The sequence below is a fragment of the Talpa europaea genome (genome assembly GCF_964194135.1).
Source record: "Talpa europaea genome assembly, chromosome: 8".
NCBI classification, from domain to species: Eukaryota; Metazoa; Chordata; class Mammalia; order Eulipotyphla; family Talpidae; genus Talpa; species Talpa europaea.
Window position 1 is genome coordinate 81805937 of NC_140075.1, and position 23067 is coordinate 81829003.

The following is a 23067-nucleotide window of genomic DNA, read 5'->3' on the forward strand; positions in this document are numbered from 1 at the left end:
AACCTCTGCTTAATACAATGTGTACCAAGCATATAAAAAGAGATTCTACTACCAATGAAACATTAATATCACAGAGAACTAGGGTTTTCACTTCACTGAAAGTTGTTATGCTAATTTATTTTCATTTCAAGAAAAACATAAAAGTCCTTATGTTTTATATGTGATTCCTTTTACTGCCATAAAACTTGAAGAGAAAGCTTAGAAAACTTGGTACAATTGAGAGTTCTGATGATTCACTGATGAAAACCAATTCACACCTATGGCTCTCCTTAGTTTTGTAGCAATTGAGGGCTAAGCACTACAAAGTGGAACAACAGATATCAGCATTGGGTATGCTAGCACCAGCTTAAACGAATTCTGTGACTCATTCATGAAAGAAATATGTAGGCTTACAGAATTACAACATGAGACGTAACAGAAAAATCACTTGGTTTACTCATTTTCTTTTAGGCAGATCACTATTTTATCATTTACAATCATGAATCTGGAATTGCCTTCCTAGTTATACAAGCAAAAGTAGTACCTGTAAAGTTTCTCTGCATACATAGGCTATCTGTAATTCTGATAATGGTCCAGTAACTAGAAAGGAAAAAACAAACAAAAAAAACCCGTAACATATTATTATAAATTTGAATATAATAGATAAAAAATACTTTAAAAAGCACCTGAAAAAATGCTTCCAGACAAGTAGCTGGAAGATGGCTACACTCTTCCAGTTTATAATAGCCAGAAAGAATTGACCCTGCACTTGGTCCTGTGTCTGAAGGGTGGGTGTTAGTTCTTTAGTCTTGCATTCACAGTGTCCAAGCATGACATTACTAGATGCACTCTAGCCATTTGTCCCAATTTAATTTTGGAAAGTATTAGCTTCAGTAATAGCTTTTTTAAAATGTAAATAAAGGTTTCCTTGCGCAGTAATAATAAGACATAGAAAGATACCATACTCAAATGGAGGTGCAGGTTAATGGTGAACATTTTTGCCAGTGGCTTTATTGACCAATCCCCTCACTGAAAAGTATCCCCCACCTTCCTCTGCCCCAATCAGCAGAAGCATTTTGAAAACCAAAGATAATCTAATTTTACCATTTCCTCTCATCTTTTCCATAAATACCTCACTGATTCAAGCTATCTGTCAAGGTTTTCGATTATGGAAGAGATTTCACAAGTAATTATAGTGAACCATGCTAAATTAATCCAAGAAGCAATGGTCATACTTGATGACTGCAGAGCCAGTGTTGTGGTTGCTGTGTAGACACCATTCAATAAATGTCTGGGGAAAGAAATTGGACTTTGCCCCTTTAATACTGATGATGCCATTTTTAAAATGTTACTTATTCTGGAATTTTATGAAAGTTAAATAATGAAGTCAGCTTGAGGAGAGCATGAAAAATATAATAATCAATTTTTATGATTTCTACTCATGAACACATTTAATCTTATAAACAGGAAACAAAAGAAGTTAAGTTGAGAAGTTAAAAATGTATTTTAAAAATAAAAGATTTACTCCCTAACAACTTTAATCAGTGTAAATATAAAGCACAGAAACAGGCATCACAGGATGTTCTATAGAAAGTAATGGATATGACCTCAACCCTAAACAATTTTTTCAGAACTAAGAAATGCAATAAACATATATCTAATTACAGTTATATAGAGAAAGTAGAAAACCATAGAGATTGACTCTTGAATATACTAAAAGGCATCATATGCCTTTTTAAAGGTGACGATATTATTTTTTTAGTATGACTCTAACCAGGTCTATCGATGCAGCAACTTACTTAAGAATTTAAAAAAGTAACCAGGTCACTTGTGAAAAACAGATCTTTTCCAACTATGAAACATAAAATTCTCATGCAAGTACCCTAATGGAGTCTGGAAATATGCCTTACAACACCATGAGAGAGTATCTGAAATCCAGGGTGGTGTCTGCTGACAATGAAACCAAATCAGGTACTTGCATGTAAACTTTACTTAAAGGAAATATTTTACTGCCTATTTTAATCACTGTTTCTCTACATCTACTCAGGAACATAAAATATTTATTTGTGGTACACTGCTAGAATAATAGAGTAGTAAAAAAAGGACATCTACTAACAGTTTACTGTAAGTGCAGATGTTCTTGATTACTTTGTTATCTACTGCGCTATTTACAGGGATGGAAAGTTCTTAAATACAACTTAATTCAACAAATAACAGATTTTAATAATGGAAAGTAGAAACTTTATGAAGAAATAAAATGAAGGTCTCACAATTCCTTAAGTTTAAAAGTGGAAATGGTAAAAATGCCAGTTTTATTTATCCATATTCTTGAGTTTTAATTCTGCAAAAGTATAAATGGATAAAATCAGTTATTGTATAAAAACTCTTCATGTAAAAGAAAATTCTTCATAAAATAATAAAGAAAAATTTTAAATCAAGTGACATGAACTTTTTTCTACCAATAGTTAAGACCAACAATATAAAAGAACTAAATAAAAAAATTAGTTTTTTTCTTTTTTAAAAATGGGATTCTTATTTTAAAAACTGCAATATTGAGGCCTCCCCGATAGCGCAGCGGGTTGAGCGCTGCACTGTGGAGCTGTCTGCAGGCTTGGTAGCACGGGTTCAATTCCCGGCTGGCCAGAAAGATTCCCACATGACATGGCAGACCTCTCCTGTCTTGTCCACTGCTCCCCTCAGCAGTGCTTTCAGCCCATCTGCTGTTCTTCTCCCTGCTTTCTATCTGGTCAATCCTCTCACCCTCCCATGCCTCTGGCCTGTACCCTAATTCTTGTATAAAAATAAATAAATCTTTGAAAAAAAAATAAAAACTGCAATATTTTGTATACTTATAGTATGCATGTGGTATTAATCATCCTTTTAAGTAAAAAGAGTCAAAGACCAGAGTTTAGGTATCAATCACTACTGTTTTAGGTCACAGATTATTTATTGTGACAAAATTAGATAATTACTATATTTATTAACGTATGATTAAGTATCATCAACACATTTTCCTTGCAATTCAAAATATTACTATGTGCTTCATTTTGCCTCCCTTAGAGGTAATGATTTATTAATTTGGTATTCATTCTTTCATTTTGTTATGCATTTACATTCATATGTATGCTTTAAAAAAATATAGTGGGCCTCCTCAGTGGCGCAGAGGTTGAGTGCTAGGTTGCGAAGCTGCCCGCAGCCTCTGCAGCGCCGGTTTGATCCCTGGCCACCGGGTGAGGGTCCCACATGGCGCGCAGACCTCTCCTGCCGCCTGCTGCTCCCCTCAGCAGTGTACTTCATCAGTCTGCCTGCTCTGTTCCCCGCTCTGACTCTGGTGAATTCTCTCGCCCTCCCGTGCTTCTGACTGTACCCAGTGCTTGTATAAATAAATAAATAAATCTAAAAAAAAAGAAAGACAAAAAAATCAATACATTTAAAAAAAGGAAAGAAAAAAAATATAGTGAAAGAAAATCCAGTAAACTTGGTTGTGCTATACATACTCTCTCATGATTGATTTTTCCATTAAAAAAATACATATCCAGATATATATAAATGGAGATATGTCTCTTTTTAAGTTCTGCATGGTATTCTACACTACAGGCCAAGAATAGTTAATAATACTACTGCTCTACTTACTAACATTTTAAAAATATGACTCTATAAGATATAAAATATTATTTAAACTGAATAGCTCTTAGTATAGTGGCATGTCTAAACTACATGAATGAAATTTAATAAGACTCCAATATAAAGATTTCACATAGCAATTTTAAAAAAAAGCTTCATATAATTCTTAATAAATCATACATGCACAATTGCAAGCAGCATTCTACTGTCCCATAATCAACTAAATAAGGCAAAGAAATTATTTTATAAGGATCTATGCTTAGTGTCATAAATTAAGGAAATTTTCAACAACAAAACAAACTGGAACCTAAACTATAGAGTCAAAACAACAACTACATCTGAATAGTATTATGAGGCAAGATCAAATTCAACTCAGAAAACTGTCTAACATAATTCTAAATAAAATATTCCAAAATTTTAAGCTCTATATTTTTAATACAAAATATTACAGCATAACTGAAGTACTTTCTTAAGTCAATAGGTTAAATTATATAATAATTATTATAAGATATACAATTTTCTTTACATGAGATTACTCTTTGCAATTCAAGTATTATTTAGAAGGAAATTTATAGTTTCATCTGTAGATAAAACCCTTTCCTAGTAATTACATCCAAAAAGCAATTTTTGATTATACAAGTACTCTTGGATTTCTCAGTTCAGGCTTCAGCAAATGTTACTAAATAGCCAGCAAAAATAAAATTTAGATTTCTCTTATGTAATACTTCATCAGAATAGAAGACTATCAAACAGTAAATCTAACACTATAATCCCTGGTTAACTATAAAGGTGAAATAACAATTGTTAAAATCAAAGTTTTAAAATGTAAAATTAAATTAACAGTACCATGGTAAATATCTTGAAGTGATCCACCACCACAGTATTCCATACAAATCCACAGTTTCTCCCGACTAAGATGAAAAGAGAGAGAAAATCATCATATTAGCTAATATTCTTTTTGTGCATGTAGAAAATCTGAGGTATAGGCCAGAGGTGCAGTGGGATGAGATGATTCACAAGAGAAAGAGTGGGGAACAGAACAGACAGATTTACTGAAATACACTGTCAAGGGGAGTAGCAGGGAGACAGCAGAGGTCTGCTGCACCATATGTGTATTAGCTCCCTGGGTGGGGATCAAACTTAGGCTACAGTTGTGATGAGACTTAACCCATAGGCCACCAGATGGGAGGCCCATCTAGTAATTCTTAAATCCTGAAAGACTTTGAAGGATTTCACTCTTTAGTACACCAAGGTTTAAGATCGGTTGCACAGTGCAAAAGGAAACTGCCCTGTTAGTCTCTCATCAAGATACAGAAAAGCTTACTAACTTCAGTTTTGCACCCACCTTAAATGCTTTAGAATATGATCGGTTTTATAAGCTAAAACATTTAATTGTAAACATTTTGAATATTTCATTAAGGTTGCTAGATAACATCTATAACTACACAAATGGAGGTGCCACTATTAATGAGTGGAAGATTAGAAAAACTAAGATATTTTAAAAATTCAGATAATACAATTTTTAAAATTTACATATATAACAGCACTTGTATGAAAGGGAGAATGCTAACATAGAGAATATAAAATACAAAGAGAAAAGATACTTTTTTTTTTACCTGAGATAGCTCCCAAAGTAGGCAACAATATTGCAATGTTTACATTCTTTAACCATAAATATTTCTTGTTGAATCAAAGAAAAATCATCTCCTAAAAAACAAAATAACAATTTGGTTACCATGTTATATTTTGAGCCTATATGGAAAGAAGGAAACTTTTACAATAAACATTAGAGATGAAGAATGGGAATGTAAACTGATAAATTATTTGTATAAACCCATAAGCACTACAAATATATAAAATTGTTGAACCCATAATTTCATTTCAAAGTTTTTTCTTAAGAAGACACACGCAGAGATGGATTTTCTCTACAGTGTGACTTAATAATGAAAGAATAGTTAAATAAAGTAGGTACAGTTATACATATAATACAGGTAAATACATTTTAATACAAAAATATGTTCACACTATGCTAAGTCAAAGAGATTATACATATGTATATAGAAGGATTCACAAAAACATACACAATGCTCATGTATGAGAGGTAAAATTAAAAGTAATTTTGCTTTCTTCCTTTCTGACTTTAATCTTTCCATTTGTCTATCAAAAAACTTAAGCTGTTAATCTTGAAAAGTTATATTAAAATGAAGTACTGTTTATGGGAACTGCATGGTTAACATGGTAATATTGCCTAAAACGGTATTGTCACCATCAAACTCCATTTTGTAAAGAAATAATGGCTTTTCAGTAAAAGAGTTTATCAGTTGATAAATGACTACATATATATTGCATATGCAACAAAGCAAAAAACGGACAATTATAAATCAGAGATATCCTGCAGGGGAGGAGGAGGGAGAGGGATCAGAGGGAGAGAGGGAGGAGCACAGGGGACTGAGGTGATGGTACACGGGTGCCTTGGGGAAGGAAACTCTATGGGGACTACACCAGAGGGGGTGGGGGGAAGTAAATATTGTTTAAAAATGAAAAATGATGTAAAAAAATTAAAGAAAAAAACTATTGCTACATCTACTCAAGAAAAATCAAAGTTCTCAAGTTAAACTGGAGGAACAGACATGCAAAGAGAGTACCTCCAACAACAAAAGCTTTAGCAAGTACCTAGAAATCCTTCCCAAAATGTCCTTAAGATTTCATTTTCCTATATTTTGTACAAAGTTTTCATATCTAAGTTCATGAGAGATACTGATCTGTAGTTTTCATTTTTTATATGGTGTCTTTGGTTTTGGTATGAGGGCATGAAAAGGCTCCTGCACTATATTCCAATACAGCAGCATGTGGAACTTCCCCAAACCAACAGGCAATTCTCTGACATCAACTGAATGGCAGTCCTAATCTCCAAATTGTGTTGTGGTAGAAGGGTAAGGTTCCTCACACCAAAAAATAAGCAATGCTCAGACACCAACAGAATGTCAGAATTCAACTCGCCTCAGCTCAATTCTGACACTAATAAGAGAGCCTGAGAGTCCATGGGTTAAAGGTTCACTGTCTCAAGACTACATTCTACATACAATACTTTAGATGCCAATTGCAAGCCCATGTTGTGATTCTGAGCAACCTGCTATAGACTGGGGGTTCCCACAGTTTTCAAGTTACTTACTACCTGTGCTTCTGACCAACTGGCTATAAATCAATTTCGCAGGATCCCTTCCTCAGGTAAGATTAATTTGCTAGAGCAACTCATAGAACTCATGAAACAGGCTTACTTACTAGATTATCATTTAGTAGAAAGGATGTAAATCAGGAACCAGATGGAAGAGATGCATAAGGCAAGATATGGGGAAAGGGTATGGAGTTTCCATGCTCTCCAGGCACATCACATCTCACAAATCTCCATATGTTCACCACCTGGAAGTTCTCCAGTCTCCTCTTTTTTTTGGTTTTGGTGGCGGCTTCATTACATAGGCATGTATGATTGCTTAAATGCTTGCAATGGCAACTGAGCTCAATCTCCAACCTTTTCCCCTCCTTGAAGATTGGAGGTCAGGAATGGGAAATAGGGTGAGGACTTAAAGTTCCAACCCTCTAATCACAAGTTAGTTCTCCAGGCAACCAGTTCCAACCTTTAGGAGCTTCCAAAAGTTACCTCATTCATATAACAAAAGACACCTTTATCCCTCTCAATTCTTAGCAAATTCCAAGGATATTGGAAACTGTGAGCTAGAAACTATGAAGACTAAATGTATGAGAGAAATAAATCTTGGTCATCTTAATCAAATATATATTTATTATAAATCACAATATCACAGGCAATACCAGCATTATAAAATGAAGTAACATGTAACTAATATTTATTTTTTAAAGATTTCTCTCTGGCAGGTGTCAGAAAGTAAAACAAACAAAATATATATGTCAATTAGTGGTAAGTGCCAAGATAGAAATTAACTAGAGTTGGGAATAAGAGAGTGGAGGTAACTGATATTTTACACAGAATGAGTGGTCAGGAAAACCACAGGTTATGATATTTGAGGAAAGAGATGAATGTGGTGAAGGAGGAGATCAAATGGATTTTTTATAACAGAACAACATCCGTGGTACCAGAAACAGCAAATAAAAGCTTTCAAGTAGGTGCCTGGCATATTAGAAAATAGGAAAAAAGACCAGTGTATATATTATTTAAAACCAATGAAAGAACATTTTTGGTGTGCATTTGTGCCCTCAAATTAACATTTTTCATCAACTCAGACTTGGACTTTCAAAACAATGAAGACAGTGTATCAACTTTACAGATGATTTTTAAAAGTCAAAATTATTAGATTTTAAAACAGAATACCAAAACATACCACTTAGCCAGAATAATTGACATTCATCTTATTTAGGCAAAATTCCTAAGTTGGGATTTCTTTCAACAACATTAAACAGACAACTAATGGCTGTTTAAATACTTGCATACTTCGATTCTCTGCTTTTACTTCCAGGAAACAAGATGAGGTTATTAAACAACGAATCTAAGAAAAGTATCAAAGATCTATTCAAAGATATTTAAAGATACCTACTTATTCCTAAAACTAAACTAGTTAATACATTCAACTTGCCCTTTTATTTAAAACTCATGAGGAAAATGGACTATCTGGAGTATCACATGAATATTTCCAATTTAGCTTTTTTTAGAAACATGCAAGCAAACAAACCAAAGTATACTGCATTAATCATTCTAGGCAATGATTTTATTACATTTCATCCCTGTAAGCAAAAGTTCACAGTATTTAAAACTGGAATTTGCATGCAAAATATACCTGCAGTTTTACCATAAAAGAGGGGTAAATGGGAGGAGAAGAAAAAGGTAGAAAGTAGAAATATGATGATTAGCCTTCCTAGGAATCTTGCTCCTGTTCTGGCTGTCTGGCTGTTACTAGTACAGAAATGTTGAGAAAAATGAGCATCTGTAAAATGAGTTAGAGAGCAGGCTGAAAGTCAGACAAAGGAAAACATGATGACATGCATCATCATAATATCTCCCTGCTTTTTCTAGAGCAGTCCTGATGCTGAACACAAGAGATAGAAAATACAACTAAAACGCAAAATGATATCATTGATATTATTTATTTTCAATGTTAATCACTGGTAAGTCAAACTTTATTTGAATGTCACCATTTGTAAGACAGTATCTGCATTCACTGTCTACTATAAAAATGGTTAAATCATTCTTAAAAAATAATCACTTGCTATATATACAAAAGGCAACAAAATATAGGGACATAGGAAGGATTGCTGACTCTTTTTGTGGCTATTTGAAAAACCAATTCTTTGTGCTTATATACTTTTACTTGCCACTGTTATCTTTTACTTTTACCTTTAGAATTTTTATGAGTATTAGGAAACCTCAAAATCAATCTATTGGGAGGAGAGGAGGGGAAGGGAAAAAAAGCAATTAGTTTCAGCAAAAATTTAAATATTATAATATTAAATTACCCGAGGGACGTAGGTAAATATGCAATAAATACAATTACTGCAAATTTCAATAATCTAGCTTTAACTGAGTGAAAAGTATTAGGTTCACAGCTGGGATTTCATTTACTTTTTTTTTTAAGTTTCGTTTATGTTTTACCAGACATAAGTTTTTTTTCCTAAGCCATATTGGCAAATAATTATCTTTTCATGTCTAAATAAAAGTCTAAACCTGTTCATCTGTTAAATCAATACAAGGAAACTCTTCTGTATTATATTGGCATTAGTTCAATGTTTTAAAAAGCTATTGAGTAAGGTTAAGAATTCATTTCTTATAAAAAGCTATCTTCAGAATTAGTTGAAATATATGAACTGAATTTTGGAAAAATTCATCCGCATACTACATTTTTGACCTAACCATTTCCTTAAATCTGTTCAAAAAGTGTGAAAAATGCCACTTTGGCATTACTAGAAAATATTTTTTAAGGGTAAAAATCAAAATAAGTCCAAATAAATTGTATTAAAACAGGGCCTCCCGGTGGCGCAGTGGTTGAGCACTGGGCTGCGAAGCTGCCCACAGCCTTTGCAGCACCAGTTCGTTCCCCGGCCGCCTGCGAGGGTCCCACATGGCGTGCAGACCTCTCCTGCCGTGCCAGCTGCTCCCCTCAGCAGTGTACTTCGTCAGTCTGCCTGTTGTGCTCCCCGCTCTGGCTCTGGTGAATTCTCTCACCCTCCCACGGTTCTGACTATACCTAGTGCTTGTATAAATAAATAAATCTTTTTTAAAAAGTATTAAAACAACCTAAATGAATGAAATCAGTCACAAAAAGACCAAGTTCTCAAATTCTAAAGCATATATGATGAAAATGATACTATTCACAAAAAAGAAAAGTATACTTAAAGATAAGAAAAATGTATTTCATTTCCCAGGTCACTAATTTTATAGTTTTTATTTACTGAAATTCGATTACTATTAACTCTGAACCAAAACCTAAAGATAAAATAAATAATAAGGCTTTATTTCTTGAACATCACAGCTTTGCAATATTAGTGCAGCAAAGACCTAACTTCTAAAATGTTACCAAAACCAAAGTAAAATAAAACCAAATAAACAAAAAACACCTAAGTATAACATTAATGAATTCTGATAAAAATCACAACTAGAAGAGCTATATTAGAGTTGTAATTATCTACAACACTAATTTCCCCCAATATTAACCTCCTTACACAAATATTGGGTATTTCCAAAGAAATTTTTAAAAGTTAAACAGAAATTCTTAAAATAATTTTAGTAATTTAAAAATTTTTTTAATTTAAAAACTCAAGAAAGATAAAAAGTTTTCTTGAAATTAACAATCAAAATAGCAGATGGAAAAAAGTTCACCGTGTTCCAGGGGGAAAATCTGCAGAAAATGATCAAGATCAAGATACATTCTGTTGAAATTACTAACTTCAAGACAAAGAATCTCCAGCTTGTGCTACAGTTAGACAGATGCAAGAAGAAGAAAACTGTGGGGCCAGTTTTACAATATTCTCAAACTGCAGGGAGAAAAAAATTTCTCATATATTTAAAAATGTCTATAGATTTTATTTTATTTTTTTTTTTGAGAGTGGGAGAATGTGTGATGCAATGATTCTACAGTTAGCCAAGTGGTCATTCTATTTCAAAAGCAACACTTACAATATTCATCTGTATAAAGAATTTAGTGCCCCTATTTACAATAGCTAAGCTTTGGAAACAGCCCAAATGCCCAAAAATAGATGAATGGATCAAGAAGATGTGGTACATATATACCATGGAATATTACTCAGCATTCAAAAAAGATAAACACATGCAATTTGCAGCAACATGGATGGCGCTGGAAGGGATCATGCTCAGTGAAATAAGCCAAAAAGAAAAAGAAAAATACCGGATGGTCTCACTCATAGCAGGAATCTAGAAAACTTAAATAAGGGACCAGGAAAATGAATCTAAGAAAGTGAAAATCAAAATCAACAAAAACTATGAACCAGAGACACTTTTTGGGGGGTGGGGAGCGGGAGGGGAGGGATTGGGGTCAGAATGGGGGGTTTGCAATTGTATGGGGGAATATAAAAATAAAATTTATTATTTAAATAAAAAAAAAAGAAGAACAAAAAAAAAAAAAAGAATTTAGTGCCCATTATGTGCCTATACATTTCCAAGTGCTAAAATGTAGCCGTGAAGACAGATCATTATTCTCAAGGATGTTATATTCTAGGAGAAAGAATGGCTATTAAAAAAATATATATGAGTAAATAAATAAGAAAAGTATCAGACAATTACAAATCCTATGCAGAGAATTAAAATAATAAGGGCCTAGGGGGCTACTTTAAAATACCAGAAGTGGGTCTGTTTGAAGACAAGACATTCAAGCTGACATGTGAAATGACCAGGAGTCTTGAGGAAAATGATGAGAAATAATAGTACTTCAGTTAGAAAATGAAGGGCTAAGTGTAATCTTAGAATACTGAAATAAAAAGAAAATGGAGAATAAAGGAAGAGTAGGGAAGACAAAGAGATACATGAGGAGTGCTCAGAAAAACACACAGGGCAGCTCATGTAGGGTCTTATAAGCAAGGCTGAAAGTCTGAATATTGTTCTAAGTGGATTTGGAAGTTGAACAAGGTTTTAAGCAGGAGAGAACTATGATCTGTTTTGTGTTTAAAAAACACCCTAGAGTGGGCCTCCCCGGTGGCGCAGCGGTTGAGCGCTGGGTTGCGAAGCTGCCCAAAAATAGATGAGGCTGCCCGCAGCCTCTGCAGTGCCGGTTCGATCCCCGGCTGCTCCCTGGCCACCGGAGGAGGGTCCCACATGGCGCGCAGACCTCTCCTGCCGCCCGCTGCTCCCCTCGGCAGTGTGCTTCGGTCCTTCTGCCTGCTCTGCTCCCCGCTCTGGCTCTGGTGAATTCTCTCACCCTCCCGCGCTTCTGACTGTACCCAGTGCTTGTATAAATAAATAAATAAATAAATCTTTAAAAAAAAAAAAAAAAAAAAAACCACCCTAGAGGCTTTGTGGAAACTACATGGTGGCATAGGTTGGGGAGAGAAAAGAGCAAGACCAGGAAAGCAGAGATGAAAGAAAAGAAAGATAGATTCAGGATGTTTTGGAGGTGGACTTGAAGTAACCTGATGACATATTCTGGAGTGCAAATAAAAGAGGGAAAATAAGGACATGCCTAATTTTCAGCTTTGCTAAATTTTAGTAAATGGGGAAGACTGAAGGTAGAGAAGGTTTTAGAAAACAGATCAAAATGCGGATTCGAGTTGTATTATTCCCTACATTTAAGAAGAAATTCTCTTTAATGATATGATTCACTCTATGAATCGCTGATACAAAATAAATCAGAATGGCAAAGACAAGATCTGCAAAGACAATGGCAGGCCCCAAGTCTATTAAAATATAAAATTAAGTCTAAATAACCAGTATAATTCTTAAAAAAAAAAAAAAAAGTACTCACAGGCTAATGCACACCAATGCTCCAGTAAAAAAAAAAAACAAAACAAAACCAAAAAACAAAAAAAAACAAAACCTCAGGGGGTAAACCTTAAAACAAACTAGCCAATATCTGAAAATTGGGTGATGAGTGTAAAGTATGCGTGATGATGGATGTTAAATAGACTTATTGTGATAATCAATACCCTGTGCAGACAAATATGGAATCATTAGGTTGTACACCTGAAAGTAAAATGTTATCTGTTGATTATGTATCAGTTTAAAAAAATGAATAATCTATCCCAAATACTACCAAATAACACCCCAAAAATCAACATAAACGTTCCTAATCAAATTCTCATAAAAGCTAAAAATAAAGTTCAAATATTTCACTGTAATCTTAAAACTGACGTTGTGCACATTTCCAATTTAATTTAGTAATAAACTATCACATCACACTCGTCTTTAACAAGCAACCTTCAATGAAATTTAATATAACCATCCTGGAGCTATCTTACTGCCCTAACAACATATAAAGACATCTTTGAGGAAGAAGGGAAAGAAGGAAGAAAACAGGGGAAATGCTCTTAAGTTCTACATTTAGAACTGCATATGAAAAAATTCAAAAATTGAGTGTTTTAATACATACCAGGCTCCAATTTGATAATTTTTACTGCAGCCAACTCTCCTGTATGTATATTTCTGGCCTAAAATGAAAATAAAAAAAATTTTAAAGTTTGTTAATTATACAAAACTTACTTGGTACTATGTTAACTAAGTTGCTTATCAAGCATGCTTTTAAAAAATTAAAGAACAAAATATTTCCAATAAAACAGGTATGCTCATTTTCCCATTAAAGAAAAATACACCAAAGATACACAATTACCTGTTGCCTGATTTTCTATTGATAAGATACATAATTTAGTTAACTAATCTGCTATTACTGGACATTTAGGATTTTAATATTATTTTCCAATTATAAATAGAGGGATAACTATGTATTAATTTTACAGCTATAACTTTGTAGTCTTGATTATTTCTTTCAGATAAATCCCTACAATTTATTTATTACTTTAAAAAATATCATGGGCAGATTATAATTTGTGCAGCCATGAATAGCACTGAAAATACTTTTTTTGATTTTTTTTATATCATTGTTCATTTTTGTACAAAATTTGATTTCTCCTCTCAGATGTAATCCCCATAAATCTCCCATCACCACCTCACCCATGAACCGTTACCACAGTCCTTTGTGCTCTTGTTCCCACCTTTCTTTTGACTCCCTCCTCTGTTGTATGCCTCAGATCTGTAATTTTCCTGCTAGTTTTGTCTTTATTTTTTTTCCTCTAACCCTTAGTTCAGTTTCCCTATATTGGTCCTATAAGTGAAACCACCCAATATTTTTCTATGTCCTTCTGACTTATTTCACTGAGCATAATTCCTTTCAGCTCCATCCATGTTGCTGCAAATGACATAAATTTATCTTTTTTGACTGCTAAGTAGTATCCCATTGTGTGTGTATGTGTACATCTTTTTGATCCATCACTGCAAATATCTTAGTATATATCAGAGTTTATCAGTAAGGCAATCCATAATTGCTAAGTCAAAGGTATATGAACTTAAAGTAGATATACTGCCATATAAAAAAATAATTGTAAGCATTTATACCCTCACCAAACTTTGATATTAAATCTTTACTCTGCCAAGTTCTATCATAGGTAGATAGGTAAGTAGGTAGATTATGTTCTCTTTCATGTTAGATATAATTTAAGGGTACAAAATAGTCCATATAATCATTCTCTCTTACTGCTAGACATTAAGGACATTACACATAGTCTTCATTTAAGGTTTTTTTTTTCCTTTCAAATGGATTCTAAGGTATGGCATTACTAGACCAAAGGATATAAATATGAACATTTAAGGTCATCAACAGATACTGTGAAAACAGTCTAAAAGCACCATATCATTATATTGTCATTGATAATGAGTGCTCATTTTCACTGCAACCAGTGGTACACCCTATGTTGAAATGCAATTTAATAAGTTATGTCTTTCACTGCTACATTAGATTCAAATATGAACATTCATATTTGGTATTAAAATAAGAAGTGTATGGTAAAATAGGAACATAAGTTTACACTAATTTATTGGATTAAATAAGTCATATTGCCAGAGGAAAGAGGAGAGGAATAGAAGATTGACAAAGAATAAAGGGAAGAGAGCCTCAAATGGAATACTTTTTTAGAAATGACATACAGAAGATGAGAAAAACAACAGGCTAGGAGAGAGGGATACAGAATGAAAGACACAAACAGACAGCAATGAAAGGATTTTTTAACATAAGAGAGATTCACATGTTCCTCATCTGTCATAAACAGGGCAACAAGGGATCTCAGGAAGAGAAAACAGACATTTTAATTCACCCATCCACTGTTACCCTTCCTCAAACAAGAGGTCAGCCAACAGTCTTACATCATTCCTATTCCCTCCTCTTTCCTGCCCTTAAACAAAAGAATTCTGCGTGATTCAGGTCTTGTCTCGGCTTCCTAAGACTTCAGCATTTTAATCTCCTTTTGGTTATACGAAGTGATGTGCATATAGATTTAGGCTGTTCACTGTTCAATATTTCACATGCCAGTGAGATAACGAACAGTGAACAGCCTGAATCTATATGGCCAGAGGTTACTGAATAAACAATAACTGACTTATTGGGAATCTTGTTCAGTGAATTAAATAATGTATGTTTGAAGACAAATGCTGCGATAATGATGGCAATTATATTTGCAATGCTTTATAGCTTAAGGACTGTTCAAAGACATCTTTTCTTAATTATATTTATTTAAACACAAAGACAACTCAGTATTTAGTGATTTGTTCATGACCATTCTGCTGGGAGGGACAAGAATCAGAATAAGAATGCAAGAATTATATTCTGATGTTAATGTTTCACTGTTTCTTTTAATATATAAGAAGGCTCTTTTGCTTTTGTAAATATAACAGGTACTAGACAAAGATATTAAATATATAATATTTTCACAGATCTTGGGGGTGATTTTGTTGAAAATAAATTAACAAAGTAATTTATTAATCATCTTGCACATTAAATTATTTTCTATGACGACGCTCAATGTAACCATGTGAATTATTACATATTTAAAAATTTAGGGACATAATTTTTTTGAGTTAAATTTGAATAAAAAAAAATTTACTTCAAGTATTGTGAAAAAAGTTACCAAATAAAAGTCAATAGTCTCCCAAAATGTTTAAATCCCATCTTACAGGATTCTAAAGATATCAAATAACAAGACTCAACTAATTCTTTTAAGCTCCTATATCATAAACTAGTGATCATACCCACTTTTATCACCAAATGTCAGTTCATTTACTGGTTTTCCCTCATTTCCCTTTTCTCAACTGATAATTAAAAAAATTTCCTGGGAATCCCATAGAAAACAGAAAAACATCTATGGACATAGAAGTTCACTTACTGAAAAGATTTAAGTATAAAGAAGAAAAAAGCAACGTGAACACTCACAGATAGCAGGCAGTTGAAACATCAAGGTTTTAAAATTCAGGTAAGGAATACAATGCTTAACTCATATGACAGTGATAGATGCTGATACAACTTGAACAAAAAAGTATCTTCAGACTATTCATTACTCTAGTTTTCCAAGTAAAACAGGCATCAAGGCAAGCATTCTGTCACACCATGGAAACCAAAAGAAAACTCATCTATACTTCACAATTACACATTATCAGACAAGTGCCAACAAAATGAAAAGATCTAATACGCTTCTCTAAAAGTTTGGAACAATTAATTCTGGTTTTAGTTGGATTAGTCAGAAGCAAATGACTCAATCTCTAGTGTGAAAACACTATATTCATTCTGGTACATTCTCTTTCCCATGTCCTCTGCCTACTCTCCTCCTTAGTCTAGTTAATTCAGACTTGTCCAGAATGCAATCCAGATATCAACTCCTCCAGGAAGTCTTGCTTGATACTGCAAAAGAAACAGGAGGAACAACCCCCAAGCCAGTGTGTGGCTCTCAGAGCCAACTGATGGCAGAAGGTGGGACTTTCTAGACTCCACCCTCTGAGGTAAACTCTAAGGTAGAAGATAGAGCTTTTCAAGCTCCACCCCTGAGTGGAGGTTGATGGGAAATAGGGGAGGGAGTTGAGGCTTTCGAACTGTTAAAATTACTGGGGTTTTTGGTAATTAAGCTGCTGAACTTTAACAGTTGCAATGCCACTGTTCAACCACTGGTGAGGTGGGGTGTCTAGCAGTTAAACCACTGGTGAGGTGGGGTATCTGTGGAGAAGTTGTCAGTTTTGGTTTGGACCTCAGTTTCTGCTTAATGAATGCTATATGGGGTAGGACAGACAGAAACTGTCCATGTGACAATCTGTGAATCCTTTCTCTCTCCTTTTTTCTAACTGCCTGTTTAAACAGACTCAGGAGTTTAAAAAAAAAAAAAAAGAAAGAAAGTAGTATAAGCATCCACAACTGAGATGTGCCATGAAATGACAATATATTATTTTAAATGGTCTTCTTTTATTGTTGATCCATTCTAATTTTTTAATCTATTAAATTTAAAGCACTTTGGAGAAAATAATTGTATTTGTAAAAAATGACTGCAAAATAACATTATTTTTAAAAGATCAAACATAAAATAAGCAAGTAAGACAACAGACTCCCTCCCTCCCAAACTCATCCCCCTTGAGGTAACTACTATTAACACTTTGCAGTTTATCTTTCCAGATTTTTCATTCGGTTGATTCTTAAAAACACGTATACAGTCTGGCAGTTTCTAACAAAGCTAAATAAAGTCTTATGATCCAGTAATCTCCAACCCTAGGCATTTACTCAATTAAGTCAAAAATTTTAAGTCTAACAAAAATCTGCAAATGAAGTATGTTTATAGCTGGTTTCATTCATAATCGCCCAATACTGGAAATAATCGCCCAATACTGGAAATAATCAACAGGTAAATGGATAAACAAATAGTAGTATATTCATATGGCAGACTATTATTCAGTGATAAAAAGAAATGAGCTAGTAACTAATGAAAAGATCTGGAGGAACCTTAAATGAATATTGAGACGAGAAATAAGTCAGTTTGGGAAAGCTACATGCTATATAATTCCAAGTATAAGACATTCTGGAAAAAAGCAAAACTATAGAGAATAGGAAGCCTAGCAATGGTTGCCAGGGATCTGGAAGGAGATTATGAGTAGGTGAAGCATGGGAGATTTTTCGGGTGGTAAAACTATCTCTATGAAACTACACTGGTGTATACATTTTATTATGTATTGATTATAATCCACAGAGCTGTAAAATGCCATTTTACACAGTGAGCTAAAGAAGAACTACAATAACATATCAATATTGGTTCACTAGTTGCAATAAATATACTACACAAAAGCAAGATGTTAATGTCAGGGGAATCTATATGTAGAATTTAACTGTATTATCTGCTCAACTGTCAGTAAATTTCAAACTGCATTAAAAATTAGGTCTAGTAATTATTTATTTTAATATGTACAAATTATATTTTAAAGTATACAGACATGTCCAAATAATTTGAATCAATTTTAATGACTGGAATCAATACAAATATATTGTGTCTCAATTTAGTAGAACTAAATGAAGGTACAAGGACCAAGGAGATCTTGATTTTTTTTTTCTCAAGAGATTCTGAAGGGTTTAGAAAGAAATAGATCAATAGAAGATTTGACCAACAACGACAGAACCACATAAATAAAGGAAACATTTTAAAATTCAGCTACAAATAAAAAAGAGTAATACTCAGCTATACAATGCAGAAACCAAAATATATGTATAGTTATAGAAGTAAAAACTAAAGAAAATAATATAAGCAATACATGTATCCCCACATCTGAAAGTATAACATTTGTTTGGTTTAATTTGGTAGATCATTTTGGGGGTTTAGGAGCCCTATTCTTATTAATTTAGATGCAAAAATTTTTAAGCTTTACCAAACCCAAAAAATAATGTACCAAATAGGAACAGACTATCTTCAGGTAAAGGGAAAAACCTATAACTCCCACTGATAGTATAAATACTTAAATGTTACTCTGCAAATTGAAGACTGATTTTCTGTTCTCTCCAAATAAGAACTGATGGGCAAATGTTCATACTCTGTAATTTTCCAGCTGGATTTTTAAAACAGAAAGCAGTACCAGGCTCTTTTATAATGAAAGGCAAAGAGGCTTTCAGAAAAAAAAAAAAAAAAAAACACTTCTAAACAGAGACTTTACAGATTCAACTTACTAAAAAGATCTTTCAGAAATTTAACTATGCAATTTCATATTATAATCCAAAGGAGTTATACATAATACTAGTTTTTGAAACTTGACATGTCTTTTCAACAAATTAAATGGGATATTTTCAAGTATTCTTGTTTTTAACTTTAGTACACAAGAATCTACAGTCTACATTATGTTTGTTTATGATACAAGGCATATACAAATATTAAATGTATATATTTACTGACATGAAAAACTGACATACTATTAAAAATACATTATCAAGTATACATGTATAACATATTGCAATATGATACATATTACATTATATATTATATGATATACTATATGACTATGCTTTTATATAAAATATACTCTGTGTATGTCTTTAATGAGTTTTTAAAAGTCTGTAAAGATATATACAACAATGTTTATCTTTTAGCAAAGGAGATACAGGTAAATTTTCACCTATTCTGCTGTCCTAGTTTTCTAAAATTAATACAGGTTGCTTAGGATGTATTTAAAAAATTAAAGATTAAAAAAAAAACCCCAACTAGCAGGCAAACTATAAACTGGACACATTCAGCAGGGGAGGAGGCCGGAGAGGGATCAACCCAGAGGAGGGAAGAGCACAAGAGACTATGGTGACTGTTGGTTCACAGGTGTCTTGGTGGCAGTAAGTTTATGGGGATTCACCTGAGAGGAGAAATCAAACTTGTATAAAAATGAACAACGATGTATAAATATATGAATAAATTTTTAAAATAAATGCATAAAATAAAAAATTAAAGATGGGAAAATCTACCTAAGCTAAGACAAGGAAGAGGTAAAGAGAAAGTAAGTACTCCCCATGGATTTATGCAATTGCAGAAAGAATAATAGGAAATAATTTCTAGAAGAAAAAACAGCAAGGAACCCGAGCATCTCTAACATCTATTGTAATCTGGCACTAAAATGTTTAAAATGCCAAAGTTGGCAATAATTTATTGTAAGTTATGCATATTAAAATATATTAAGTCATAGATACAAAAAGAGGTACAAGAAAATATACACCACCAAAAAATGGAGGTACAAGAGTATGAAAAGTAACACATTGGTTTACAAGACAAAACTGAAGTCACATCCTTCGCAGGCAGTTCTGTTTACCTTAGACAGAGGCAACCAGAAGTAAATAGCTAGTGCTATAGAATTCTAGGAGTCTATCCTATCTGTCTAAAATAATCGGCATCAATTTATTTTAATTTATTTTTATTTTATTTTAATTTATAACTAGATTATAGAATCTAGTATATGGGTCAAAGTTAATCTAAGTTACAAAAACTCTAAGTTATATATATATATATATATATATTAGGCTTATCTGTGACTGATTTAAAAAAGAACACAGTTCTGATGGTGTCTAAAGTTTCAACAAGATGATGGCAAGAAAAGGCACAGAAGAGTGGCTATGCTAAGTTATCTTAGTAAAAGCACACACATCAAGCCTGGGCTTCGATTTGGAAAATACATGGGTTAGAAAAATAAAAGGGTGGTAACCAAAAATAAGTGTCTGAAAATTGAAGTTATGAGCTGAATCTTATATGCATATTCAAATCAGTACAAAAAAATCCCTTACCTCACAGCAGAGAAGTGAGACTGCCAAGTCTCATCTAATCAGCTGACCAGCATTTATACAGAGCTAATTATGTGCAAGGCAATAAGTTAAGGGCTATGTATACAGCAATGAATTTAAAAATGTAGTCCTGAGGCAGCTTGGTATAGTAGAAAGAACAGAGATAGTAGAATCAGAAGATCTAAATTCAAATTCACTTACTTCCACCTACTAACAGTAAGATCTAGGGCAAAGAGTAAGCTCTACTTTGGGTAAATCAGACATAATAACACATCTGTCCCACCCACCTCTTATGTTTATGGTGAAAACAATATACATGGAAGGGCTATACAAACATTTGTAAATCACATTATTTAAATCTGATTTCATTTTTATAAAAATGTAGGAAGGTGAGGGTCAGTTTGATTCAGAGGCCCAAACACCTTCAAGGATACACCAAGATAGCCTGGCTTCCCACATCACCTTAAAATCTCAGTGAGAGGTTATGATATTTAACAAAAAGCTTTACATTAAACCTAAGTTCATCTTGCCCTCTTCTAAGATTATCTAGTCTCTTTATTTTATTTATTTTTTAGTTTTTTAAAGATTTATCTATTTATTTACACAAACACTGGGTACAGTCAGAAGCGCGGGAGGGTGAGAGAATTCACCAGAACCAGAGCGGGGAACAGAACAGGCAGACTGATGAAACACACTGCTGAGGGGAGCAGTGGGCACTGCAGGAGAGGTCTGCGCATCATGTGGGACCCTCGCAGGCGGCCGGGGATCGAACCAGCACTGCAGAGGCTTCAGGCAGCTTCGCAGCCCAGCGCTCAACCGCTTGCCACCAGGGGAGGCCCTAGTCTCTTTAGTTTAAATACTATGTCATAGAACTGGAAAGCAACAGCCTTCTAATAATATTCTAACATGTACAAATACTTAAAATTGTCCAATACAGTCAAGTGAAAGTGCCTACTACACAGTATCTGATCTTGGACTAAGTTCTCAAACTGACAACAAAGCCCTAAAAAAAGCAGCATCATTTGTTAATGTTTCATGTGTCTCTTCCTGTGCATCTGATCTGAAACCACAATTTATAAAGTTCAGAAGTGAAACTTTTATAAATTTTGAAAGCAAAACTATAATAAGTCTACATCAATCTCCATTCTACGCCATTTGACTTCATCAAAAATACTACAAAATGACTAAAGCGAAAATGATGACCCAATGAATACATCTAGAATACATCTAGAATACTAGATGTATTTATTATAAATTTAAGGTTGTAACTACAAGTCAATACGTGTCTGCCTGCACCAGTCATGGCGCTGTTCTATGTCTATCTTCACCAAGTTGAAAGTATTTTGAAGACATAGTTTGTAATTTTCACAGCATTTCTATTATCATAGAAAGGAGTTTTTAAATATTTTGCCTCTAGCAATGGCCCAGAGCATCACAATCACCATCAGAACTGTGTTCTTTTTTCAATCAGTCACAGAATAAGCCTAATATGAAAAGCAGAATATGAAAAATATTAAATTTAATCAGATGATTTACACTATAAACATTCATAAGAGTATCACTCATCTAATATTAAAAACATTTTATTTCCACGGTAACCTTACATAGAAATTTAACATAACATCTAATTAAGTAGATTTTAACAAGCTAGATACTAGCTTAGTAAAGATGTAATTTCAAATAAGATTTTTGAAGTACAGTATTTATTTTCCATTGCTAACCTATTTTTCCAAGTTATTCACTGTTTCTTACCCCCATATGAAAATTCAGTAGTCTCTCAAGTCAGACTACTAGGCCACAGAAAGTAGAGTATACTCACCACGGTTAAAAGGAGTTAGAAAGGAATGAAAGGAGGGAGGGAGAGAGGTTTTGATCTCAAATGCATGAGAAATAACAGCATATATATTCATTCTCTTGCATTTTTAAACTTGGGATCATAATTTTATTAGCACTTCAAGGTCAGAGAAGACAGGTGGGAAAAGTCATAGTGAAAGTAGTTGTGTATCCTTTGTTTAAAAACTAATGTAGGAATGGGCAATCCACACCCAACTGTTGAACTTAAAATCACAATGACCTGTACTCCTGCATCAGGAGGCAATGATGGTAAAGACAATTAGAGGCAATGATGATAAAGACCATGTCTTAGTTCTAATTCCTAACCCTAAACTTACAATTTATCTGTAGAGATAGGTTCAGATGATTCTGTAAGATGGATACTTTAGACTTTCCCTGATTACCCAGATATAGCCTGGTTAACTCCCTCCCTTGCTTCAAGACACTACTTAAATCTAACCTTCTCATTTAGGCCACACCCTCCTTATATAATTCCCCAATCTGTCTTTCCCCACTCCACCCTGTCAACCCTGATGCTTCTTAACATGTTTCACTTTTTCTTCATTGTCTATCTTTAAACACCTTCTAACATATTTTACAACTTATTACATTTATTGTTAATTGTCTCCCTCCTGCCACACTAGAATTTAAGTTCCACAAGGGCAAGAATCACTGATCTTTCCAAAGACCCTAGAACAGTGGCACATAAGACACCCACTATATACACTGGTTCAATGTGAAATACTCCTGTCCACCTGCTACCCCACCGCTCTATCCCAGCTCCCCGTTCTCCAGTTTGCCTCATTCTAACCACACTCACAGGGGAACTCAATGGAGG

The 23067-nt window shown here is 33.6% G+C and overlaps 1 protein-coding gene across 1 annotated transcript in view; it reads right to left on the bottom strand.

The window, feature by feature from the left end:
- Window positions 1–23067, bottom strand: part of MAP4K5 (mitogen-activated protein kinase kinase kinase kinase 5) — a gene marked incomplete at both ends in the record, with an annotated part of 90873 nt that overhangs the window by 60884 nt on the left and 6922 nt on the right. The window contains 4 exons of the mRNA XM_084240033.1: window positions 524–579; window positions 4450–4514; window positions 5220–5310; window positions 13167–13224. Of these exons, the coding sequence (XP_084096159.1) occupies window positions 524–579; window positions 4450–4514; window positions 5220–5310; window positions 13167–13224 (270 nt within the window). The remainder of the gene's footprint in view (window positions 1–523; window positions 580–4449; window positions 4515–5219; window positions 5311–13166; window positions 13225–23067) is intronic.